At 47.7% G+C, this 27,240-nt stretch overlaps 1 protein-coding gene across 1 annotated transcript in view; it reads left to right on the forward strand.

The window, feature by feature from the left end:
* Positions 1 to 27,240, forward strand: part of LOC137630696 (gamma-tubulin complex component 2-like) — a 250,855-nt gene that overhangs the window by 11,747 nt on the left and 211,868 nt on the right. Inside the window, 1 exon segment of the mRNA XM_068362328.1 lies at positions 9,537 to 9,612. Coding sequence (XP_068218429.1) covers positions 9,560 to 9,612 — 53 coding nt within the window. The 5' untranslated portion in view covers positions 9,537 to 9,559.

Below are 27,240 nucleotides of genomic sequence, written 5' to 3' on the forward strand. Positions count from 1 at the left end.
CCCCTCCTCCTCCGGGGGAGGTTATTGATAATTCGTTGTCTAATGATGATCTTTTACAGATTTGGGCTTCCCTGGGGCTTAAGGGCTTGCCCTCCAGGGTTGCCTTGATTGACCTTGTCTCGTTGGGGGCCGCCGTTAAGCAGTCGCCGGCGGTAACAGAGGTAGACCCTCTGTCTATCGTCGACGTCGTGGTGGCAGAGGCCTCCGACGGGGCGGGGCAATCCTCTGCAGGTGCAGTTGGGGATGATGATGCTGACGGCTCTCCTCCCCCTTCCGTACATCCTTCGAAGGGGGAAGTGAGTCCTACGGGCTCTTCTGCTGTTCAGCTTCCCTCTAAGGAAAGTGCCTTGACTGAGACTCCCCTTCGGAGGACTGATGGTCCTGATGATCTTCCCCGTGGCCGCCTTTGCCGTAAGGCTCACCGTCCGCTGCGTCGCAAGGGCCTCCCTTCCCCTTATAAGGGTGTTAAGAGGCGCCTTTTTGGATCTTCTTCCTCCGAAGGGGACTCTCCTCGTCGTACTCAGCCTATAGCAGCTCTTGCTCCTTTGGACCTCTCTGCAGACCGTTCTCCTACTCCTGCTAGAACTTCACCTTCTGGGGACCTCGTCACCCGACGGGCAACGGTCCCTTCGGGGCAAAGGGATTCTTCCCTTTCACGTGCAGTGTTAGTGCACAGGCCCTCTCCTGCTCGTCAGCGCTCTCCTGCTCGTCGGCGCTCTCCTGCTCGTCAGCGCTCTCCTGCTCGTCAGCGCTCTCCTGCTCGTCAATGCTCTCCTGCTCGTCACCGCTCACCCGTTCGCTGGCGCTCCCCTGATGTTCGCCCTCCTCGACAGCGCTCTCCTGAGGACATCCTACATCCTGTGGTTCCTGAAGAGCGCTTAGCGCGCCAGCATTCTCCTGCTCGCCCTTCTGCAGTGTTAGCGCACAGGCGCTCTCCTGCTCGTCAGCGCTCTTCTGAGCGTCAGCGCTCCCGTTCGTCAGCGCTCTTTTGAGGATCATCGCCCTCTTGCTCGCCAGCGCTCCCCTGTGGTCTCTGATCATCCTGCAGTCCCTGTTGGACACCCTGCGCGCCATCAGTCTCCTGAGCTCTCTCGCGATCCTCGTCTTGTGTCTACTCAACATCGTCCGCGTTCTCCAGCGCGTGTTTCTAAAGCACATGTTCGCCCACGCGCCTACGCTCTTCCTGTTCCTGTTCGTGAACGCGCCGCGCCACCTGTTCCTTCACAGGATCTCACGCGTCGCCCCCTTGCTCGCCAGCGATCACCTGGTCGCCAGCGTTCACAGACGATCCTAGTATCGCCTGTTTGTCAGCGTTCTCCTACGCGTCAACGCTCACCTGTTTATCGGCGATCTCCGGACCGCCCGCGTGACTTACAGCCTGCGCGCACGCGTTCTCCAACGCGTCGTCGACCAGAAATTCTGGAAGGACATGGTTCGCCATCTGCTAGCTCGCCATCGCGCGATCATTCACCTGCGCGTCCTGCGCGCTATCGCTCGCCAACGCGTCATCGCTCACCTGCGCGTCAGCGTTCGCCAGCTCACCACCGATCGCCTGCTGATCTACGTCGCCAGCGACCTTCCTCGCCCACGCGGCAACGCATTCCCTCGCCATTGCGCCAACGCATTCGTTCGCCGACTCGGCCACGCGCTCGTTCACCTGTACACCCTCGCGCCCACTCGCCTGCGCGCCCGCGCGATCATTTGCCTGCGCGCCCGCGCGATCGCTCGCCTGTGCGCCGGCGCGACCATCGTTCGCGGCGAATTTCGCAGCCAGTGGTAGCAGCAGGAACGCGTGTTCCTAGACAGCGCTCGGGATCGCCTCCATCCAAACGCAGGATTGTAGTACAGGACAGGGAAGACACTGCGGAGAGGTTAGTGCATCATTCTTCCCCCCCCCTTCTTTTCAGGCAGGTACTGTGGTGTCCACTCCAAAGGATCGCCCGATCCCTTTCCCTCCAGCGAGGATTTCGGACTCTGTGTCCGTGGAGCAACAGACTTGGTTTGGTCCTCTGATGCGGGCGTTAGTGAGGGTAATGAAACCAGCACTCGCCGATCAGGGCAACAAACCAACGGCTGCCTCTCCTTCGCTGAAGAGAAAGAGAGGAGTGGACTTCGTGGTGACTTCCCCCAGGGCAAAGTTGGTTCCCAAGAGGTCTGTCGCGAAGCCCCCTTCTCCTGCTCGAGCGTTTTCTCCTTCTCCCGTGGACGAGGCTTTTCCGTCCTCGGGTGAGTCCAGTGAAGCGGTAGTCTTCTTCTCGGCACCAAGGGGGGAGACTTCGCTTCATGGAGGAGAGTCGTCTCGCGAGGAAGGGGCTCCTCGAACCTCTTTGTTGGGATCCTATATCCCTCCCAGGAGGGAATCCAAGGACTCCAAGACCGTCCCGAAATCATCTTCGAGGATTCGCCAGGAACCCGCGGCTCCCCGGGGGAACTTCCACGCTTCACCCCAGGAAGAGATTCCGGGGACAGGAGACTTAGCTGCCAGCCCGCAAGGAGGAGATCAGCAGGAATCCGAACATGCCTTCTGGCAGGTCCTGAGCCTGATAAGGCAACTTAACGGGCTTATGGACCCCGTGATCGCCCCCCGTGAAGGCAAGGACACTATCTTGGACGAAGTGTTTGACGTTCGGAAGGCCCCTAAGTCCAGTGCGGCTCTGCCCTGGTCTCGGGGTCTGAAGAGTGCCAGAGCTAGGGCCAACGCTCAGCTCGCGATTCTTGCCTCCTCTAGTCGTTCCTCTGCCGGGAACAAGCTCATCCCTCCTCCTCGTCTTCAGCAGAGGAGGTATTTTGAGATCTTGGGTGAGTCCAGCCTCGCTCTTCCTCTCCATCACTCTGTGGAGGAGCTGGCGAAGGGAGTTCCCCTTGAGAAGCTCTCTGCCCGGCAGGTGTCGTTCTCGGCGGCAGAGATCCTTAGCCATGAAAAGGTCGCGAAGTGTGCCATGCAGGCCACTTTGTGGCTGGACTTTTGGCTAGGAACTCTGGGCATCCCATTGCGCTCCGAGGACTTGTCCAAGGAGACCAATAGGAAGGCCCTGGAGACCTTCTTACTCTCGGGCACCCGCTCCATCGAGTTTTTGGCGCACCAGGTTACCACCCTGTGGGCCAACTCGGTGTTGAAGCGGCGCGATGCTGTGACCGAGAGATTCCATCCGAAGGTCCCCGCCGTGGATGTGTGTAGGCTCAGACATGCTTCCCTTCTGGGGGAGAACCTGTTTGAGCCTCAGGACATGGAGCGAACGGCTGAGAGGTGGAGGAAATCCAGCACGGACTCCCTCCTGCATAGGGCCCTTACAGCTCGGCCCTATAAGCCTCCAGCTCCGCCGCAACAGCAGCAGCAGCCTCGTAAGGCTCCGAAGCAGGCACCGGCAGTTAAGAAGGTGGTGTCTAAGCCCCAGACCTTTCCAGCCAAGGTCAAGAGGGGCGGTAAGTCCTCCAGGGGAGGCAAGACTCCTAGGGGTAGCGGCTGCGGCCGCAAGCCCTAGGGGTGGCAGTCCCCCTGCATGTCCACCTGTGGGGGGATGCCTTCAGCGTTGCGTCCGCAGGTGGCAGCAACACGGGGCCGATGCTTGGACGGTCTCAGTGATCGGCCAAGGCTATCGCGTCCCGTTCACAACATCTCAACCTCCCCTGACAGCGAATCCAGTGTCGTTGAGCTCCTATGCCACGGGGTCGGCAAAGGGGCTGGCCCTTCGGGCCGAAGTCGAGACCTTGCTCGAGAAGGGTGCTCTCCAGGAGGTCGTCGACGGCTCCCCAGGCTTCTTCAGTCGACTCTTTCTTGTAAAGAAGGCGTCTGGAGGCTGGAGACCTGTCATCGACCTCTCAGCTCTGAACGGGTTTGTCAAGCCAACCCGGTTCAGCATGGAGACAGCAGACACGGTCAGACTTGCGGTGAGACCACAAGACTTCATGTGCACACTGGATCTAAAGGACGCGTACTTCCAGATCCCAATCCATCCGTCTTCCAGGAAGTACCTGAGATTCTGCCTAGACGACAAGATCTACCAGTTCAAGGTGCTGTGTTTCGGTCTCTCCACAGCTCCTCAGGTGTTCACCAGAGTGTTCACCCTGATTTCATCTTGGGCGCACAGGAACGGCATTCGTCTCCTTCGTTATCTGGACGATTGGCTGATCCTAGCAGACTCGTAGTCGACCCTTCTTCGGCACCGAGACAGGCTTCTGGATCTTTGCCAGGATCTGGGGATCGTGGTAAACCTTGAGAAGTCCTCTCTGCAGCCGTCCCAACGACTGGTTTATCTAGGCATGCTAATAGACACCAATCTCCACAAAGCCTTTCCATCAGACGACCGGGTAGCAAGGCTGAGGAGGATGGCGGAACCCTTCCTCAGGCGAGAAGAGCTCCCCGCCCAGTCGTGGTTGCGTTTCTTAGGTCACCTATCCTCCCTGGCTTGTCTGGTTCCAAACAGCCACCTCAGGATGAGATCCCTACAGTGGCGGCTCAAGTCCCGGTGGAATCAAGGATCCGATTCTCCGGACATTCTGATCCCGATGGGGTCTTTGGAACAGACGGACTTGCGGTGGTGGCTGGTCGACGAAAACCTGCGGAAGGGAGTGAGTCTTCTCGTCCTCCCCCTAGAATTGACTCTGTTTTCGGACACGTCAAATAAGGGTGGGGGGCGCACGTTCTGAACCAGAGGGCCTCAGGCCTTTGGTCAGAATCAGAAAAGTGCCTACACATCAACCTGCTAGAATTGAAGGCCGTCTTTCTGGCTCTTCAGCAGTTCCAACGGACCCTGGCGGGTCACTCCGTGGTGGTGATGAGCGACAACACCACGGTAGTGGCTTATATCAACAAGCAGGGAGGCACTTTTTCGCAGCAGCTATCCCATCTTGCAGTAGAGATTCTGAGGTGGACCGAAATCCACTCGATAACACTATCAGCTTGCTTCATTCCTGGCAAGAGGAATTTGCTCGCCGACAGTCTGAGCAGGGCCTCGCAGATAGTGAGTACAGAGTGGTCTTTGGATCCTCAGATAGCCAACAAAGTCCTGACTTTGTGGGGTTCCCCGACTGTGGACTTGTTCGCGACAGCGTTGAACTTCAAGCTGCCCCTGTACTGTTCCCCAGTCCCGGACCCCAAGGCACTCTGGCAAGATGCTTTCCAGCAACGGTGGGACAACATCGACGTGTACGCCTTCCCACCGTTCTGTCTGATGAGAAGGGTGCTCAACAGGACCAGACTATCGGTCAACTGTTCGATGACTCTGGTAGCTCCGCTATGGCATCACGCGGAATGGTTCCCGGACCTTCTGCAGCTCCCGAGGGAACTTCCTCCACGACACGAGCTTCTCAGACAACCCCACTCCAGCGTCCCTCACAAGGCCGTGGCCTCGCTTCGGCTTCACGCCTGGAGACTATCCAGCGTCTCCTCGCGGAGAGAGGCTTTTCGCAACAGGTTGCGGAGAGAATGTCTCGGCACCTGCGAAGGTACTCTGAGGGAGTCTACCAAGCAAAGTGGAGAGTCTTTTGTGGTTGGTGTCATGGGAGGGGTATCTCTCCACTCGATGCCACTATTCCAGCAATAGTGGACTTCCTCGTTTATCTGCGGGAAGAAATGCGCCTTTCTGTCTCGGCAGTGAAAGGCTATCGCTCAGCCTTAAGCTTGGCCTTCAGGCTGAAGGGCGTGGATATTTCTTCATCGCTAGAACTCTCTTTACTCATACGTAGCTATGAGCTTACCTGCCCCCAGTCGGAAGTGAGACCTCCTCCTTGGAACGTGGTTCGAGTCCTCAGGTCTCTTAAGAGACCTCCCTTCGAACCATTACGCCAGGCTTCGGATCGCCACCTGTCTTGGAAGATGGCTTTCCTACTCGCTTTGGCTTCGGCCAAGCGGGTTAGTGAACTTCATGGTCTCTCGTACGACATCGCCCATTCAAGGGGATGGGGGGAGGTAACGTTCAGGTTCGTCCCTGAGTTTGTTGCCAAGACTCAGAATCCTGGAGTGCCGGATCCTCGCTTCGACTCTTTCAGGATCGCGAGTCTCCGTTCTGTAACAAGCGACCCAGACCAGCTGCTACTATGTCCAGTGAGGTGTCTGAGACACTACTTGAAGAAAACGGCTGCAGTCCGTCCTCAAGTGCGAGCTTTGTTTGTGAGCACAGGCAGGACTAAGAGGAGGGTCACCAGGAACACCATCTCAGCTTGGATTCGAAGGGTTATACACCATGCCTTGAATCCAGACCCTCCTCCGTCACGTCGCCCTCGGGCACACGATGTCAGGGGTGTTGCTACATCCCTGGCCTTCAAGAGAAACTTCTCTGTGACGCAGGTACTTCAAGCTGGGGTCTGGAAGCGTCACACGACCTTCACAGCCTGCAAGACGTGACCCACAGGAGCCTCGATACGTTTTCTATCGGCCCTGTGGTGGCTGCACAACAGCTGGTCTAACCTCAGACTCCTTTTTGGACAAGTAGCAGTAGGTTGAGGGCGTTGTTACCCGGTCTTAGTCTGCGTGAATAAAGAGTATGTCTGACCCTTACTTCTTTCTTCATTCTCCCCTCTCTTGGGGAAGCAGCATCCTGGTTCTCGCATAGCTGACCTCGACCTCTGCAGGTAACCCATGCTTCTTTGTGCTCCTAGTATTAAGCTTAATACTGTTGCGTCTCACATACCCTGACGAGGTGGTATTGCGAACGTCCTATCCTAGATTCCTATCTAAAGGTCTCAAGGTCAACTTCATAGGACGAGTCACACTCTCCTCCACACACTGCTTATGTAGGCCACTCGTTCCTAGCGATGCTAGGAACTTGTGAGGTACAGGGGCTCCTTTTCTCTAGTGCTGCTCACTGAAGGATTGAGCTCCCGGGCAAGCCGAAGTCAGTAAGGCTGGGGACTTTCCACCCTTCCTAAGGGGTAAGTCACCCAATGTAAATAGCGTGGTTTGTATTTCGGTTACGGAACAATTGACAAATTCGAAGATAATTTGTATTTTTCCTAACCATACAAACCTTAGCTATTTACACATATGTGCCCGCCATCCCTGACCCCCAAGTCAAGTCCTACCTCTAAGTGAAGTGAAGCAAGTCACCGGTGTGTGGGGGGGGGGGGGGGGGGGAGGGGTAGCAAGCTACCCTTCCCCTACCCCCTGCTAACTAGCGCGGGGGTAATTAACCCTCGTTAAAACTATTGGCTCGTCATTTCAGCTACGCTAAAAGGTAGACCCAATGTAAATAGCTAAGGTTTGTATGGTTAGGAAAAATACAAATTATCTTCAAATTTGTCTTAACTTCGCTAATAAAGGTTTCGCCAGTAGTATACAGTATTCACAATTGTATATTTGCAAAGATCTATTCCATTATGCGAGTCTCAACATCCTAACTAATATTGCGCCATTCCATAATTGAACCAAAATTACTTTTTCCTATAGACGTCCGAACAGGACGACATCCAATTAGGGATAATTATATTGCTTGCGCGACAAAGGTGAAGTCTGACCGGCAATCTGTGTTTCTTTTTCAGATTCACAAAGGTATTACAAAGTACATATAATAAAGCATAATATGAAATATATACACACAGTCGCCAAATAATGAACACGAACACAATGGGGACCAAGAGATTGTTTTTAGCTTGATTTGTTTGTAAACCGTTACTGTACAAGTGCCCCTAGGGTTAAAATTTTGGCTAGGGTATGCATAGCCCAACTTAGGTGCCTACGATTGTCATTAGTAAAAAAATAGTCCCCTTTCATATAAAGTCAATGTCAGGCTATTACAAATGATGTTTGGCTTTATTTATTACCTTACATTACTGTATATAATACTGTAAGCTATGTAGTTATAAAATAGAAATATACAAGTGGCTGTACAGTATACAGCAAAACTGGTGATACCTGAATTCAGTGATTTTTGTTTGAAAGTCATTAACTGGCAACTCAAATTATTCACATTTCTAATGAGACTAGGGTTCCTGGACGAAGCATTTTGAAACTTTGCTCAACATAAAGGGCAGAGTGTAGCAGTGAGCAGGAAGGTGGAGGGGGAGCTTGTTACTCCGGTGGTCACCAATGTAGCAGGCTGATAAGGGTCTTAATGGAAAGACGGGGTGGACTTGACTAGTTTATTCAAACGAGTTAACATGAGAGAGAGAGAGAGAGAGAGAGAGAGAGAGAGAGAGAGAGAGAGAGTGTGTGTGTGTGTGTGTGTGTGTGTGTGGTGGAATCAGCCACAAATGCATAAGGTTTGTGAACAGTTAAGCCCCGCCCACAAAAGTCAGGGAAGAACAGACCTTCTTCAAACAGTTCGACGAATGTGTTCGACAATCAAATACCCTGCTCACACGTTCGAACATCACTTCAAACACTTGTCTGTCAAACTGCGTTCGACGAACCGTTCTACAGTGTAAACTCGCCTTTAGAAGTCCAAGAATGAAAGGTATGAATGTCTGGCCTTTATCCTTTCTTTTCCTTCTTGGGTTATAGCAGTTGTTCTCTTATGAAGCTGGACCATACGATTGATGCAGTTGAATTACTCAACAGAACACCTTTTCAGTACAATAAGGTTTGTATTGAAGTATCTACCCCTTTCTTCTGACTGAGGGGAATGATAGTTAGAATTTATGCACACCCATTTCTCATGAAATACCCATACTCATATCCTGAGGAATATGGATTCTTCAGCGACCATCCACCAATTCCTGGTGAAGTCTTAGTCTAACACCTTAGTCATCTTCATTCTCAGGTACAGTAGTTAGGAGGTTGATAGGAGTTATGGCTCCCATATAAGACCACAAAGTACATTAACACTTTGTGCAAGTTAACCGACAAGTTTGGTTATAAGGATTTATGTCCTATTAAAGGTTGAAGGTTTGTAATTTGTTTAGGAACAAATTACTCATATTTTCATCAACTTGCATTTCCTTAAACTATATAAACCTGAGACCTTTAAGTTATACTGTCCAGCTCAACCACCCTGCATATTCTATATCAAAGGTCAAAGTGAAAATAGTGCTGCTTGTTACGTGGGCTGGGCCTATGTGCCACCCTGCAGCCAGCTATGTTTACCTTGTTAAAAGCTGCTCCAGCATCACTGAAGTTATACTCCTATTAAAGATCTCAGGTTTGTATGGTTAGGAAAAAAGGCAAATCAATTGAAAAATTTGTGATATTGCAAAGCAAGGAAAAATTGTAATTTCTTAGTATTTTTTGAATGGCTGAATGAAATATTACCTGCAAGAATTATTGTCTTCCAGTTGTGTATTTTTTCAAAGAATAACTACTGATGCATACAGCAGTGATGGTTATGTATTGGTTATCAAATTATTTATGAAAGGCTTGAACACTGCCCTCTGCAGATATAAGTACCTATATTGCAGTTTTTAAGGATTTATTTTTTTTCAAATAGGTGTAGATTTATCACAGCATACCTGTAATGAAGCAATTAATTTCCTGGATAATTTAATTTTTTTGAATGAATATAATTTTTTTTAGGATTGAGATGATTTGAGCAAACAACTTCCTTTGATTTAACAATTCTTGAAACATTTCTAATACAGTATTTTTTTTTTTGTGTGGATGGCAGTGTTTCATTAAACACCAATCATCATGAGTGAATTCAGAGTTCATCATATAGTAAGTGAACTGTGCTCATTTTTAGGGTAAGTGTTCTATTTTTTATTTTAAAGTTGGAATTAATGATAAAACTTTGCAGTTTGTCCAATATATATATGACTGTTCTTACACGTATACAAACTTTTCGTTCTTTTAAATAGGGATATCTTCAGTAAAGATAGAAGAACTGTTGATTCATTATCAGTGTAGCTGGTTAATGACAGGTGGTTTGGGGGGAAGGCCTGCACATCTGCCAATCATAGAATAGTCACTTTTGTCTATAGCTGCAACAGGTATAGATGTACTATCACTGCTCTCTCAATTGTTGGATCCAGGGCTGGGGAGTCGGGACTCCGAACATCCGACTCCGACTCCTATAATTTTTTGGAACCGACTCCGACTCTGACTCCAATTTAAAAAAATAAGAATAATTAAATATTTTTCAATATTAAACTTACCCGATGATCATATAGCTGTCAGCTCTGCTGCCCGACAGAAAAAAAAACCTACGGGCGGAATACGCCAGCGATCGCTATACAGGTGGGGGTGTACATCAACAGCGCCATCTGTCGAGCAGGTACTCAAGTACTCGATGTCAACACAGAACCAATTTTCTCTCTGTCGTGCCACCGGCAAGACCTACTGAATACGCTCTTGTTTTCTGGATTGATTTTCACGTTTTTTGGTGAAGTATTCATTTCTGGTTATTAGCTATCGCTGTGCAGAAGTTATCTTCAATACTTCCTTGCATTCTTTTTTGGATTTGGATTATTTGTTGACGACTTGGATAGATTTTGATTTCCCCCCTTTGACTAATTCAAGATGTCTGACCCTTCTCAAGTCCCCAAGTACAGGAAATGTAGCGCTAGGGACTGTTCAAGGCGTCTTCTGAAGGCCTCTATCGATCCGCACACCGTTTGTTCCAATTGTAGGGGTAAAGCCTGTCAATTGGAAGATCGATGTGAGGAATGCGCTGGGCTTTCGGAATTCGGGTTTCAAGAATTCCTGAAATATGCACGTAGGCTAGAGAAGGATAGGATCAGGAGGAGTTCGTCTCGCTCAATTGATTTTTCCTCTACCATGCCCCTCAACCTATTCCTTCCCCTGTAGTGGTTGCACCCGACCCCCCTGCTAGCTCTCATCAACCTTCAATGGCAGATATGATGCGTGCCATTCAGGCTCTAGGTGAGAGAGTCGAGTCATTGGCGAATGACCGCAATCAACTCATGGCTGACGTCAGAGAGTTGAAAGGTAAAAGTGCAGTGGGAAGTGAAGTGAGTGTCAGTGCAGTGAAAAGTGTCAGTGTTACGCATGAGGGTGCGTCTGTTTGTGCCTGTCGTCCTCCCAGTCCGGGACCTCTTGCAAGCTCCCAAGCCCAGGGGAGAAGCAATGTCGTACGACCAAAGGGTTCGACAGGCTTTAATCAGCGTACAGACGTACCCTCCGTGGTTTCGGACGTATCTTACCTAGATCGTCCCACCCACAAGAAGACGAGTGAGCCCATTCATTCCTCGTCTGCGGAAGAGGTTTCTCGACAGAAACGATGGACCAAGGTCTCACGGCCTCTTAAACGTAAGGTCCCTTCCGAGCTAGTCCAATGGCCCAGGTGTAGCCACTGGGTCAGTTCGGACTCGCTGCAGTCCTCCGACGACTGCACACCTCCTAAGAGAGGCAAAGTGGTACCGCAACAGGCAGTAACTCCGTCTGTTGCCGCACCCGCTGTTTTAGACCCTCAGTCACAACGGACAGTAACTCCGTCTGTTGCCGCTTTTGTAGACCCTAAGTGGTCTTTACTGCAGTCTATGCAGACTCAGTTAGCTGCGGTTATGCAGGATTTTCGTGCGGAGAAGGTTGACGCTGCACCCGTTAACCTACAACCTACCACGGTTGTGCGCCCAGCTGACGCTGAGGCTGCCTACTCCCACTCTCCGGCTGCGGAGAAGGTTAACGCTGCACACGTTAACCTACAACCTGCCACGGTTGTGCGCCCAGCAGACGCTGAGGCTGCCTGCTCCCACACTCCGGCTGTGAGAGCTCCTCCACCCATGCGCAGTCGACCCTGCCAGACGCATGCTGACGTTCACAGACGCACGGAACCCTCCGTTGCCGTACGTGAGCTACCACAACAACAGGAGGGTGGAGTTAGGCTGCCGTGTTTTGACGCGGTGCGTCAGCCTCCGCAACCCACGGTGGTCTCCGCTATCCTTCCACAGTCGGGAGTAGAATCTTTGCGCACCCACTCAGCTTTGGTTGTTGCCAGTTCTCAGACTGACCAACAGTGGCATGATGTTGGGTCCAGTGCTGCCACGCATGCACCCGTGCTGCCGGACTCAGCCGTCCAGCCCACTCCGTTGCCTCTTCCTCCTCAACATTCAGACGATGGTATCTCTGATGATGACGAAGCTGCACATCTTGACGACCAACACTCGGACATCGAAGAACCCAAGACTACGCCTCCCTCCTTAGACTTTAGGAAAGTGCTTGCGCTGTTTAAGGATTTATATCCGGACCAGTTTGTGTCTGCAGCACCACGCTCGCCTCCCTCTGAGTTCGCTTTAGGCATGCAGTCAGCAGCACCTGCCTTTACGAAGCTCGTACTCGCTCGCTCGTCCAAGAGAGCTTTAAGGGTACTGGGAGAGTGGTTGCAGTCCAAGAAGCAACTTGGGAAGACATCCTTCATGTTTCCCCCGGTCAAGCTTGCTTCCAGATCTAGCGTCTGGTATGCCACGGGAGAAGTTCTCGGCTTGGGAGTTCCTGCCTCTGCCCAGGGCGACTTCTCAAGTCTGGTAGACTCTCCCCGCAGGCTGGCTATGAGACGCTCCAAGATTTGCTGGACCCCTTCGGATATGGACCATCTTATGAAGGGAGTTTTCCGCGCATTCGAGGTCTTTAACTTCTTGGACTGGTGTTTGGGAGCGTTGAGCAGGAAGACCTCCCCTTCTGATAAGGAAACTTCCATGCTCATCATGTCCTGCATGGACAAAGCCATACGGGATGGTTCTAGTGAGCTTGCGGCTTCTTTCGTGTCTCGGGTTCTCAAGAAGCGAGATCACCTTTGCTCCTTCTTGTCAGCTGGAGTCACCCCATGTCAAAAGTCGGAGCTTATGTTTGCTCCACTCTCGAAGTGTCTCTTCCCTGAAGAGTTGATTAAGGAGATTGCTGCCTCCTTGATCCAGAAAGACACCCATGACTTGGTGGCGTCATCTGCACGCAAAACCACCCCTTTGCCCTCCGTACCTAGACCCAGAATGGACACTCCAGCGTCAAGGTTCATTCCCCCCTTTCGTGGCAGAGCCTCCAGCAGAGGAGGTGCTCGTGCCGGAAGTCAACGTGGGAGTAAGAAGAAGGGTTCCAAGTCCTCTAGAGGCAGAGTCTGACTGCCACCTTCTTCAGACAGCAGTGGGAGCCAGGCTCAAGAACTACTGGCAGGCCTGGGAGAACAGGGGCGCAGACGCACAGTCTGTGAAGTTACTCAGGGAGGGGTACAAGATTCCATTCTTACGCAAGCCCCCTCTAGCATCAACTCCCATCGACCTCTCTCCCAGGTACAGAGAGGAGGACAAGAGACTAGCTTTACAGCAAGAGGTGTCTCTCTTACTACAAAAGGGAGCGGTAGTCATAGTCCGGGACCATCAATCCCCGGGCTTCTACAACCGCCTCTTCTTAGTGCCGAAGAAGACAGGAGGGTGGAGACCGGTGCTAGACGTCAGTTCTCTGAATGTCTTTGTCACAAAGCAGACGTTCACCATGGAGACGACAAAGTCGGTTCTAGCATCGGTCAGGAAGGAAGACTGGATGGTCTCGTTAGACCTAAAGGACGCTTACTTTCACGTCCCCATCCACCCAGATTCCCAACCTTTTCTAAGGTTTGTTTTCGGGAAGGTTGTCTACCAGTTCCAAGCCCTGTGCTTTGGCCTAAGCACGGCACCTCTAGTTTTTACCAAACTGATGAGGAATATTGCCAAATTCCTGCATTTAGCAAACATCAGAGCCTCCCTCTATTTGGACGACTGGCTTTTAAGAGCTGCGTCAAGTCGTCGCTGTCTGGAGAATCTACAGTGGACTCTAGATCTGACCAAGGAATTGGGTCTCCTGGTCAATATAGAAAAGTCCCAACTCGTCCCATCCCAAACTATAGTTTACCTAGGAATGGAGATTCAGAGTCAAGCTTTTCGGGCTTTTCCGTCGGCCCCCAGAATCAGTCAAGCCCAAGAATGCATCCAGTCCATGCTGAAGAAGGACCGATGTTCAGTCAGACAGTGGATGAGTCTGATAGGGACGCTTTCATCACTGGACCAGTTCATCGCGTTAGGGAGACTCCACCTCCGCCCCCTTCAATTTCACTTAGCTGCTCACTGGAGAAAGGACAAGACGCTAGAAGCGGTCTCGGTTCCTATTTCCGAGAAGATGAAATCGTCACTGACTTGGTGGAAGAACAACATTCTCCTCAGGGAGGGTCTGCCACTGGCTGTTCAGACCCCCGACCACCTTCTCTTCTCGGACGCATCGGACACGGGCTGGGGTGCGACGTTGGACGGTCGGGAATGCTCGGGCACGTGGAATGCGGTTCAAAGCGAGTTACACATCAACTGCAAGGAGCTACTGGCAGTTCATCTGGCCTTGAGAAGCTTCAAGTCCCTCCTTCTAGGCAAGGTGGTGGAGGTGAACTCCGACAACACCACAGCCCTGGCGTACATCTCCAAGCAAGGAGGGACTCATTCGAGGATGTTGTACGAGATCGCAAGGGACCTCCTCACCTGGTCAAGAGATCGAAACATATCCCTTGTAACGAGGTTCATTCAAGGCGACATGAATGTCATGGTAGACCGCCTCAGCCGGAAGGGTCAAGTCATCCCAACAGAGTGGACCCTTCACAAGAATGTATGCAACAAACTATGGGCATTGTGGGGCCAACCCACCATAGATCTGTTCGCAACCTCGATGACCAAGAGGCTCCCAATTTATTGTTCACCGATTCCGGACCCAGCAGCAGTTCACATAGATGCCTTTCTTCTGGATTGGTCCCATCTAGACCTTTATGCGTTCCCCCCGTTCAAGATTGTCAACAGAGTACTGCAGAAGTTCGCCTCTCACGAAGGGACAAGGTTGACGTTGGTTGCTCCCCTCTGGCCCGCGAGAGAATGGTTCACCGAGGTACTGCAATGGCTAGTAGACGTTCCCAGAACACTTCCTCTAAGAGTGGACCTTCTACGTCAGCCGCATGTAAAGAAGGTACACCCAAGCCTCCACGCTCTTCGTCTGACTGCCTTCAGACTATCGAAAGACTCGAGAGCTAGAGGCTTTTCGAAGGAGGCAGCCAGAGCGATTGCTAGAGCTAGGAGGACATCCACTCTCAAAGTCTACCAATCGAAGTGGGAAGTCTTCAGAAGCTGGTGCAAGTCCAAATCAGTATCCTCAACCAGTACCTCTGTAACTCAGATAGCTGACTTCCTTTTATACCTAAGGAAGGAAAGATCCCTTTCAGCTCCCACGATCAAGGGTTACAGAAGCATGTTGGCAGCAGTCTTCCGTCACAGAGGCTTAGATCTTTCCAACAACAAAGATCTACAGGACCTCCTTAAGTCTTTTGAGACCTCGAAGGAGCGTCGGTTGGCCACACCAGGTTGGAACTTAGACGTGGTACTAAGGTTCCTTATGTCAGCAAGGTTTGAACCACTTCAATCAGCCTCTTTAAAAGATCTCACGTTGAAAACTCTTTTCCTCGTCTGCTTAGCAACAGCTAAAAGAGTCAGTGAGATACACGCCTTCAGCAGGAACATTGGATTTACATCTGAAACGGCTACATGTTCCTTACAGCTTGGTTTCTTAGCCAAAAACGAACTTCCTTCTCGTCCTTGGCCCAAATCGTTCGATATTCCAAGCCTTGCTAATTTGGTTGGAAATGAACAAGAAAGAGTACTATGCCCGGTAAGAGCTCTTAAGTACTATTTGAAACGGACTAAGCCATTACGTGGTCAATCAGAAGCTTTATGGTGCGCCATTAAGAAACCTTCTTTACCAATGTCGAAGAATGCAGTTTCTTATTATATCAGACTTTTAATTCGAGAAGCTCATTCCCATCTGAATGAGGAGGACCATGCTTTGCTGAAGGTAAGGACACATGAAGTTAGAGCTGTCGCAACTTCAGTGGCCTTCAAACAAAACAGATCTCTGCAGAGTGTAATGGATGCAACCTATTGGAGAAGCAAATCAGTGTTCGCATCATTTTACCTTAAAGATGTCCAGTCTCTTTACGAGAACTGCTACACCCTGGGACCATTCGTAGCAGCGAGTGCAGTAGTGGGTGAGGGCTCAGCCACTACATTCCCATAATCCCATAACCTTTTTTAATCTTTCTCTTGAAATGCTTTTTATTGTTGTTCTTTGGGTTGTCCGGAAGGCTAAGAAGCCTTTCGCATCCTGGTTGATTTGGCGGGTGGTCAAATTCTTTCTTGAGAAGCGCCTAGATTAGAGGTTTTGATGAGGTCCTTTAGTATGGGTTGCAGCCCTTCATATACTTCAGCTCCTATGAGTCGCTCAGCATCCTGTGAGGATCGCGAGGCTCAGTAAGGAAGACGTACTTAAAAAGGCAGAGTAATTGTTCAAGTCGACTTCCTTACCAGGTACTTATTAATTTTATGTTTGTTATTTTGAATAACTGCTAAAATGAAATACGGAATACTTAGCTCTTAATGTTAACATATATGCTGGTCTCTACCCACCCCCCTGGGTGTGAATCAGCTATATGATCATCGGGTAAGTTTAATATTGAAAAATGTTATTTTCATTAGTAAAATAAATTTTTGAATATACTTACCCGATGATCATAAATTAAAGGACCCACCCTTCCTCCCCAATAGAGACCCAGTGGACCGAGGAGAAAATTGGTTCTGTGTTGACATCGAGTACTTGAGTACCTGCTCGACAGATGGCGCTGTTGATGTACACCCCCACCTGTATAGCGATCGCTGGCGTATTCCGCCCGTAGGTTTTTTTCTGTCGGGCAGCAGAGCTGACAGCTATATGATCATCGAGTAAGTATATTCAAAAATTTATTTTACTAATGAAAATAACATTTTTATATAATTTTCTTACTTTATGTTGCCTATTAGTCAAAATAGCATTTCATCATTACTAGCCTACTAGCCTAGTAAGTAATTGTTTTGTTGAAAACATTTCACCTAATTTCTTGGATTCAGCTTTTCCTAGGTTACACGAAACTGTAATCAAAACACCCGTCATTTCGAGATGTTTACATATAAATAATGACTTAATTCTAATATTATTCATATACGTGCTGCATAAAACTATGAATCAGTAACAACTACCTTTTAAATGGCTAATGGTGATTAAATGAAGAGAGTCAAGAGACTCGTGCGTGGAGAGAACAGCTGATCGCATGTATAATATTATTGTTTTGGTTTGGCTTATGGATGAGAGATGGCAGGAGCTATATGTGTTTCCCAGTGACTGTCTTTATTCGAGAGGGTGTTAAAGAAAACGGCGGGTAATATGAAACGTTTTTTGAGCGACTTTGAAGAAAGTGACTTAGGGTACCAAAAGAGAATATTTCTCCAGCGCAAAAATTTCATTTTTAAGCGCTCTCTCTTGTAAGTGGAAGCGCACCTAAAGATAAGTATGTGGTGAAAAAGATATTTTTAAACATTTAAACTTACCCGCTGGTTATAAATTAAAAACTCGCCACAATCGCACAGATATGCCAGGTATACACTAGCGCCACCATGGAGTTAGGTCGAACCATCCCTCCTAGTATCAGATTTCTTTCTGCCGCCATATTGGCTACATAGAAATGGAATTACTTGTGTTTAACCTGGATTTTAGCAGTACCTTGGTGATGTACTCTTGTTAAGGTTTTGAACAATCGCTTATAAGGTTTTTGTTTGATATATTATCGCTATGTTATAGTTTAAAAGGTAAGATTAAAAAATTTTCAACCTATTTTTGACTGACGAAAGCATAGCGAGATAGGTAAACATCTCGTCTCATCGATGACGTCACAGTCATTTGATGTAAGCTTGAGGATGACTTGCATTTTCTTTCTTTTTCTACAAAGAATGATAAGTTAATACTATCTTATAAAGTATTTAGTTATATAAAATGAAAGGATTATTTTATTTTAAGAAAATTTTTGTCCTTTTGGTATGCTTTCTTTGGATAATCTTCGATCTGTTTTAAAGATTATCTAGCGTTCATTTTTATTTATGCTACGCAGTCCTCAATCTATCGTTACAGTAATACTCTGTATCGATATTTATGAAAAGTACATTTTTCTTTAAAAACTAAGTTTTTGAATTATATTAGATATAAGGAAGGTCATTTTCCAATTATATTGGTCCTTTTAGTATTTTTTCTTTAGCTAATCTGTTTACAAAGATTAAAGAGAATTAGCGTTCAGTTAATTTTTATATGATGTAGTATTCATGACAATCGATATAGTCACACGATTCTTTGTATCGTTGTTTACTTGTTCGTTTTTGGAATACTAAATTTTTTCGTATATTTATTAATGTTCCAATTGTTAAATGTGACTATTCGTCTTATATTGGAACCCCTTAATATTAAGGGTTGGTTTAAATATATAGATATATATTCTTTATTCCTATATCTATTCATGTAATATGTTAATATTTTATATTAAATATTTTGTTACATTTTATATGGGATTCAGTGACACTTGCATTTCCTTTCAAGCCCTTGACAGAATAGTAAGTTCTCCCTCTACGGGCGTGTATACTTTTGGTTTTATACCGGAGTCAAAAATGAAAATTTTTGGTGCTAAATTAGTGCAGTGAATTTTATTCAATACAGTGGAGGGTGCTTCTGTTTGGACCTGTCGTTATCCTTGCCTTAGACCTCTTTCAAGCTCCCGGACCCATGGGAGAAGTTAAGTCGAGCGGCGAATGGAAGCGAGAGGCGTAGCCTGGCGCTTATCGTCTTGTAAGACCCGAGCAGAAGTCCCCTTGAGCGTTTTTCTGTTGACGATCCCCAGAACGCTTACCCTCGCCGTAGGTAAAGCGAGGTAAAAGTGTTTTTTCTAACTTTAAACGTTTGTGCGAATCTTAAAACTAAATTAAAATCTTTCTTGTCATGTAATGAGCATTCAATGTTCTTACCTCTTTAAAAGAGCTGTACATGATGGCGCGTGTCAAGCAGCTGAGCATGATGGCGCTCGCCAGTTAGCTGAGCATGGCGCCTCTCAGCAAGCTGAACGTTACGCCTCGCGCCAATCTGAATGTGACGCTTCGCGCTAAGCTGAGTATGTCGCCTCGCACCAAGCTGAACGTGACGCCTCGCGCCAAGCTGAACGTGACGCCTCGCGCCAAGCTGAACGTGACGCTTCGCGCTAAGCTGAGCATGTCGCCTCGCACCAAGCTTAACGTGACGCGCCAAGCTAAGCGTGACGCCTCGCGCCAAGCTGAGCGTGACGCCTCGCGCCAAGCTGAGCGTGACGCCTCACGCCAAGCTGAGCGTGACGCCTCGCGCCAAGCTGAGCGTGACAACAAGAGAGTGTTGGTCATCTAGCTTTCAATAGACGTGATCGGCATAGCCCGAGCGTCTGGATCGCGAGCGTTGTTTAATCGCAAGCGAGGAGACGAAACAAATTATTGTTCTGAAAGTCACGTGGCGCTGATCGTCAAGAGCTTTTATGACATCAAGTAAAACTTGATGTCTACATGACCATGAGCGTCTGGCGTTGAAACTTTGTTGCGCCAGGCGCCATATTAAGAAATAAATATTAACTAGAAAGATATTATGTTCTCAGACCAGGGCCTGCTTGAACTAATTCTTGGTTGGGAGAGCTAGAATTAAACCTCTAAAGCATTGAGGTCAGAATTCAGAACCTTAAGAAGTTGACTCCTAGGAAACAAGACATCTCTACCTAGGTTAGAGACTAGTAGGAGGAAGGGGGTGACTTTCAGAAACTCATGAGAGTTTTCTGAAGAGTTTCCATTTTATTTTGTACCTTCTGCTCCTCGTTCCGCCTTCAGAGTTTTTCGCTAAGGAAGACGGCAAAGGAGTCTCTGTTTATTATTTTATTATGATTACTAGCCAAGCTACAACCCTAGTTGAAAAAGCAAGATGCTATAAGCCTAAGGGCTCCAATAGGGAAAGATGGCTCAATAAAGAGAGGAAATAAGAAAATAAATAAATGAGAATAAATTAACAATAAATCACTCTGAGAAAAGTTACAAAGTCAAAAAGATAGGGCTGATAGGGCAGTGCTTTACCGCGTCCTCAAGGCAGCATAAAGAACCTAACTGCAGATGTTGGTGCAGCAGCACGTTCAGCTGCAACATCAGGAAGTGCATTAGGGCTTTTGTAAAGAGAAGGCAGTGCCCCCCCCTTTTTTGCTGTATACAGCCTGTCAGGATGTCAGAAGTTAGCAAAGGTTTAGTTCAGACTGATACGGATCTTGTTCCTGAGTCTGATGTTACGGTACAGGTACCGCCGCTTCCGCCAGACTGTTTTTCCGTCTGCTGAAATGCGGAGCGTGATGTGAGCTATGAGGAAGGTGAGTTCACGATCAAAGTTTTATACACCGGTGTCACCTAATGTTGATCCTAGCTGCTGGCATGAAGCAACGGCTCTCATCTGTTATGCAGTCTTATCAGCCTGCTGTTAGCAAAGCGATGGTTTGTCATGATTCTTATCAGGACGCGTTGTCGCACAGGCGGCCTACCAGCAAGCTAATTTTGAACAGGGTGATAAGGCTTCTATATCCCATTGAGTGTCTTCTCTTGATACCAGACATCGAACGGCCAAGCGTGTCATAGAGCGTTTACCTTCCAAGCGTGGCAACGATCGCTAGGCAGCTAAGCGCGACATTGAACGTCAAGCTGAACGTGACATCAGGCGTCAGGCTGAACTTGACGTCCAACAACAAGCTCGTGACGTCGAACGTCAAACAAACCGTGACGTCCAACGTCAGTCACATATGGTTCAAGCTACGTCCAGAGGACAAAACCTCTCTATGGTGACTCATAAGACTTTGCTTGCAGCAGTAAAAAAGGTCCACTGGATGATCTCTTTAGTTCTCCAGGATGCTTTTTTCTACTTCCTCATCCATCCGAACTTCGAGCTACCGGAAGGTTCGTGTATGGGAGGAAGTTGTCCAGTTTTGAGTTCTTTGTTCCGGGCTATGCAACACCCCTCAAATAGAGGGTGCGTCTGTTAGGACATATTGTTGTGTCCTATCCGTAGACCTCTGGAAAGAAGTATTCCTGTTTCGGGCCTTAGGCTTCGGCATCACCACCGCTCCTCTAGTCTTCACAAAGATCATAATGAATGTGGCAAGCATGCTCCACTCAAGAGGCATCAGAGCCTCCTTGTTCTTGGACGATTGGCTACTAAGAGCCCCCTCACTCAATCGCTGTCTGAAGGATTTGCGTCTGACAATGAGTCTGTCAGAGGAGCTAGGACTTCTGGTGAATTCGGAAAAGTCTCAATTGATCCCTTCCCAGAAGATCCTTTATTTAGGGATGGAGATTCACAGTCTGACTTTTCAGGTTTTTCCATCACCTGCAAGAACAGCTAGCTCTCCTAAGGCTTTGTGCCTTTCTAAAGAAGGAGTTTTGTTCAGTGAGGGAATGGGTGAGTCTCCTGGGAACCCTCTCTTCACTAGAAGAATTTGTATGTCTGGGGAAACTAAATTTACGACCCCTTCAGTTCCATCTCAATTGCCATTGGAGCAAAGAGGACAGCCTCGACAAGGAGAGCATTCCTCTTACAGAACTAATGAAAGAGTGCCTTCGTTGGTGGAACAACATAAACAGGCTCCAGGAAGGGAGCAACACTAGGAAAATCAGAGATTTCGGGTCTGTGGACAAGACAACAGCAAAGTCTCCACATCAATCAAAAGGAGCTGTTAGCAGTCCTGTTGGCTCTCAAGGAGTTCGAGAAGCTAATGATGAACAAAGTAATACAAATCAATGCAGACAATACCACAGCTTTGGCCTTCATAGTGAATCAAGGGGGAACGCATTCGAGGCCTCTTTACGAGATAGCAAAAACTCTTCTCGTTTTGGCACATCAAAGACAGATATCCCTATTGACAAGATTCATTCAAAGGGAAAAGAATGTGAGGGCAGACAGCCTCAGCAGGAGGAGTCAAGTTCTCCCCACAGAGGGGACACTTCATCTAGTTGTATGCAAGAAACTTTGGTGGATTTGGGGCCGCCCTCTCATAGATCTATTCGCAACTTCAAAAACCAGAAGACTATAGAATTATTGCTCCCCAGTTCCGGATCTCGAAGCGTCACACATAGACGCGTTCCTGATGGACTAGTCACACCTAGATGTGTACGCTTTCCCTCCATTCAAAGTGTTGTACAAATTACTACAAAAATTTTTGTCACGAGGGAACCAGATTGACGTTAATTGCCCCCTTCTGGCTGTCAAGGAGTTGGTTCACAGAGGTACTGGAATGGATGGTGGATGTTCCAAGAAGCTTGCCATTGAGAATAGATCTTCTCAGACAACCCCCTTGGCAAGAAACCATCTAAACCTCCAAGCTCTATGTCTGACTGCCTTCAGACTATCGAAAAACTCGCAAGATCTAGAGGATTTTCGAAGGAAGCAACCAAAGCTATTGCTAGAGCAAGAAGAAGTTCTACTTTCAGGGTGTACCAATCCAAGTGGAAAGTTTTTAGAGCATGGTGTTAAAATAACTCAGTTTCTTCATCCAATATCTCTATAGCTCAAATTGTCGATTTCTTTTTAGAGCTTAGAAGAAGGTACAATTTCTCCTCCTCAACCATCAAAGGGTATAGGAGCATGCTTCCAACGGTCTTCAGGCATAGACATTTAGACCTCTCAAATAACAAGGACCTTCAGGATCTCCTTAGTTCCTTTGAAACCTCTAAGAAACGTCAACAGGATTCACCATCCTGGATTTAGATGTGGTTTTAAAATTTCTTATGAGTAACAGATTCGAACCTTTGAACTCTGCTTCTATTAAAGATCTGACTTTAAAGACTATTTTTGATAAACTTAGCAACAACTGAAAGGGTCAGTGAAGTTCATTCTTTTAGCAAAAACATTGGCTTTAGAAACGGCAAAGCTATATGCTCCCTGCAGCTTGATTTTCTAGCCAAAAATGAACGTCCTTCTCACCCATGGCCAAAATCTTTCGAAATTGCTAACCTCTCTGATTTGGTGGGTGAGGAGCTGGAAAAGGTTCTTTGTCCTGTTAGAGCTCTAAGGTTCTATTTAGACAGGAATAAATGTTTATGAGGCAGTTCAGAAGCTCTTTGGTGTACTGTACAGTCAAAAAGCCTGCTTTCCCTATGTCTAAAAATGCCTTATCATATTTCATAGACTTTCAATTAAAGAAGCTCACACACACTGTGGTGAGGCAGATCTTAAGCTCCTGAAAGTTAAGACTCATGAAGTTAGAGCTGTGGCAACTTCTGTGGCTTTTAAACAAAATCGTTCTCTGCAAAGTATGATGAATACATCGTTCTGGAGAAGTAATCTGTATTCACATCACTTTGTTTAAAACTTGTCCAGACTCTTTATGAGGACTGCTACACTTTGGGTCCATTCGTAGCAACGAATGCAGTAGTAGGTTAAGGATCTACCACTACACTCCCTTAATCCCTAGTACCCTTTTCCCCTCTTGGAACTTGTATATATTTTTATGATTGGAGGAAATTTTTAGACAATCTTCCGCAATCTTTGACTTAGTCAGGTAAGTCATTTGTTCCTTGAGAGCGCCCGGAACAAGGGTATTAGTTGAGGTCCTGTCAGCATAGAGGTTATTCACCGTTTGACAGCTCACAGAGTTCTTCAGCCCCCAGGGTGGATCGCTGGTTCTCAAAGGACAGCAGACTTATTAATACAGAGAACCATTGAAGTCAGTTTCCTTAATAGGTACGAACCCTTAAGCTAGTTTTTTTTTAAACTCTTAAGTGAAATTTCATTAATGTTGCTGTCTCTGACCCGCCACCAAGGGTGTCAATCAGCTATTATATATAACCAGCGGGTAGGTTTAAATGTTTAAGAATGATATTTTCATAATAAAATAAATTTTTGAACATACTTACCCGCTGGTTATATAATTTAAACTCCCCCCCTTCCTCCCCTCTAGAGACCTATGGGCATAGAAAATCTGATACTAGGAGGGATGGTTCGACCTAACTCCGTGGTGGCGCTAGTGTATACCTGGCATATTTGTGCGATTGTGGCGAGTTTTGAATTTCTGCCGGACAGAAGAATAAAAGCTATTATATATAACCAGCGGGTAAGTATGTTAAAAAATTTATTTTATAATGAAAATATAATTTTTCCATATTCCCCTTACTAGATCTTTGCTCCACTCAACATTGTCTCACGACTAGCCTAGCAACAAAGCCCTATACCAACTTCATTCATTCATGTGAATAACTTTTACCTTACAAAAATAAATTCAATAAAAAGTTAGGATGATCAACTAAAAAAGATTTAATTCATTATCCGTCCCTTCAGCTACTTATCAAATTATATATATTACATTAGGTACATTATTTAACAGTTTCATGGTAAATATGTGATAGGAATAGACGATAAACCAGGAAACACAATAGATATACAGTCCATTACAACTGAAAATTAGATTATCATCCATCCCTTCCAACAATGCTCCAATAACCATACAATATAATAAATTACACTTTGTTCTGTAACTGGAATACAAACCACGCCATTTAACAGGGGGTATTGCTTTCGGTGTAGCTGAAATGACGAGCCATTAAAATTTAACGAGGGTTAACTACCCATACCGCTAGTTAGCAGGGTTAGGGAAGGGTAGCTTACTACCTCCCCCCTCACACATCTTTGATTGAGCTCACTTTTGCTTTCGGCTCGGATGGTGAACGGACGTTGCCACTCTTCATCCTCGCCGAATATTGGCAGCCTCCAAACATGATATTTCTCCTTCGAAGGGAGAAAAACCCAAGGCCTCTTCTTCCATCTCCTAACCCTCCTCCGAAGCTCCTACTCGTTCGGCCTCTTACGAGAAACCGTCAAGTAGTAGCGTAGACAAAGTTAATGTCGGCCAATCCCCGGTTCTCGAGAGATGGTGTTGTTTCCCCAAGCGAATTGGCCCCACCTCTCCCCCTGGGGTGAGGCCTTGTCACTAACCCCTCTTTTGCAGATTTGGTCTTTCTCAGGGCTTACGGGTCCGACCTCCAAGGAAGCTTTGCTACAGTTCATCCGCATGGGTGCTTCTGTTCAGCAGTCATCGTCGCCATCAGAGGTATATCCTATGATCCTCATCGATGTTATAGTGTCAGAGGTGTCACATGTGATATCATCCAACTCCTCTGCTCTCCAGACTCTCCAGCGGTTGCTGCCAACTTAGTTTCCCCCGTTCCTGAACATCCTTCGAGGGGGAAACATTCCAACGTCTGTCTCTCCTGCAAGTGTTTCTCTCCCTTGGGGGAGTTCGCTCATAGAGACTCCTCTTTGGAGGACTGCTGCGGCGCACGGTCAGCTTGCTGATCAAACAGCCCCCAGAGAGCGCCTTCGTCGTAAAGCTCGCCCTCCACTTCGCCTTAGAGTTCTCCCTTCACCATTGGTGAAGAGGCGCCTCTTTGGGTCATCGTCGTCGCAGCCGTGTCCTGCGGAGGAGCCTCCGCTGCAGTCATCTGACCCTCGACCATCGATAGTCACTGCTCCTGCTACTAGTCCCGTGACTTCGGTCCTGGACCTCTGCGGATCGTTTGTGATCCCCTTCGGTGGATGCTCGCCCTTACGAAGGGTACATCCCAATTCCCGACCATCCACCCTTTAGACCTGCCGACCTTCCATCACCGTTCCTGTCACCGGTAAAGCCTCTTGAGGCTCTACCAAAGTGTGCAGCCGTGTGCCATCGCCCTGTAGGTCGCCACCCTACAGGACATCAGCGCTCACCAGTAGCTCGTTAGCACTCTACAGCGCTTCAGCGTGCCCCTTCACCTGCTCGCCCTCATAGAAGGCAGCAACATCATGCGCCTGCGCGCCAACACTTCTGCGCGCACGCGCCCACGTTCGCCTGTGCACCCTGCGCTCACACGGCCAGGGTCGCCCATGTGCCAGCGCACTGCTGCGCGCTTGTGCTCTCCTGTGCATCAGCAATCTTCTGAGCAACCTGCACCTACGCTCCCTGCGCATTCGCGCCCACGATCTCCTGCGAGCCAGCACTCTCCTGCGCACCAGCGCTTTTCTGCTCGCCAATTATCTCCTGCGCGCCGATTCTCTCCTGCGCACCACCGCGCTCCCGCATGCCAGTACTCACCTGCGCGTCACCGAGTTCCTGCGCGCCATTATTCTCCTGCGCACCAACACTCTGCAGGTGAAACAACACGCACAATCCAGTGCTCACCTGCGCGCCAGCGCTCTCCTGGACATCCGCGCTCGCCTGCGCGCCAGATGAGAGGAAGTACGAGCAAAAATGTTTCCAAATTTATGTATAGAAGTACTATATCTCCACCATCCTCCCAGATAAGGGGAAGTATGGACAAAAATGTTTGCAAAGTTATGTATAGAAGCACTATATTTCCCCCATCTTCCCAGATGAGAGGAAGTTTGGGCAAAAATGTTTGCAAAGTTATGTATAGAAGCACTATATTTCCCCCATCTTCCCAGATGAGAGGAAGTTTGGGCAAAAATTTTTGCAAAGTTATGTTTAGAAGTACTGTATCGCCACCATCCTCCCAGAAAAGGGGGGGGGGGGAGTAAAGGTGTAAATGTTTGCAAAGTTATGATCAGAAGTACTGTATCTCTGCCATTCTCCCAGATGAGAGGAAGAATGTTAAAAAATGTTTGCAAAGTTATGTTTGGAAGTACTGTATCTCCACCATCCTCCCAGATGAGAGGAAGTATGAGCAAAAATGTTTGCAAAGTTATGTTAAAAAGTACTGTATCTCCGCCATCCTCCCAGATGAGAGGAACTATGGGGAAAAATGTTTGCAAAGTTATGTTTAGAAGTACTGTATCGCCAGCATCCTTGAAAAGGAGGGGGGGAAGTATAGGCAAAAATGTTTGCAAAGTTATGGTTAGAAGTACTGTATCTCTGCCATCCTCCCAGATGAGAGTAAGTATTGTCAAAAATGTTTGCAAAGTTATGTTTAGAAGTACTGCATCTCCGTCATCCTCCCTGATGAGAGAAAGTATGAGGAAAAATGTTTGCAAAGTTATGTTTAAAAGTACAGTGTCTCCGCTATCCTCCCAGATGAGAGAAAGTATGTTAAAAAATGTTTGCAAAGTTATGTTTAGAAGTACTGTGTCTCTGCCATCCTCCCAGATAAGAGGAAGTATGAGCAAAAATGTTTGCAAAGTTATGTTTAAAAGTACAGTGTCTCCGCTATCCTCCCAGATGAGAGAAAGTATGTTAAAAAATGTTTGCAAAGTTATGTTTAGAAGTACTGTGTCTCTGCCATCCTCCCAGATAAGAGGAAGTATGAGCAAAAATGTTTGCAAAGTTATGTTTAAAAGTACAGTATCTCCACTATCCTCCCAGATGAGAGAAAGTATGTTAAAGAATGTTTGCAAAGTTATGTTTAGAAGTACTGCATCTCCGTCATCCTCCCAGATGAGGGGGAGGTTTTGCAAAAATGTTTGCCAATTATGTTTAGAAGTACTGTATCGCCACCATCCATCCAGATTTGAGGAAGAATGAGTAAATATGTTTGCAA

The sequence above is a fragment of the Palaemon carinicauda genome, chromosome 38, assembly GCF_036898095.1.
Source record: "Palaemon carinicauda isolate YSFRI2023 chromosome 38, ASM3689809v2, whole genome shotgun sequence".
In the NCBI taxonomy this organism is placed as follows: domain Eukaryota; kingdom Metazoa; phylum Arthropoda; class Malacostraca; order Decapoda; family Palaemonidae; genus Palaemon; species Palaemon carinicauda.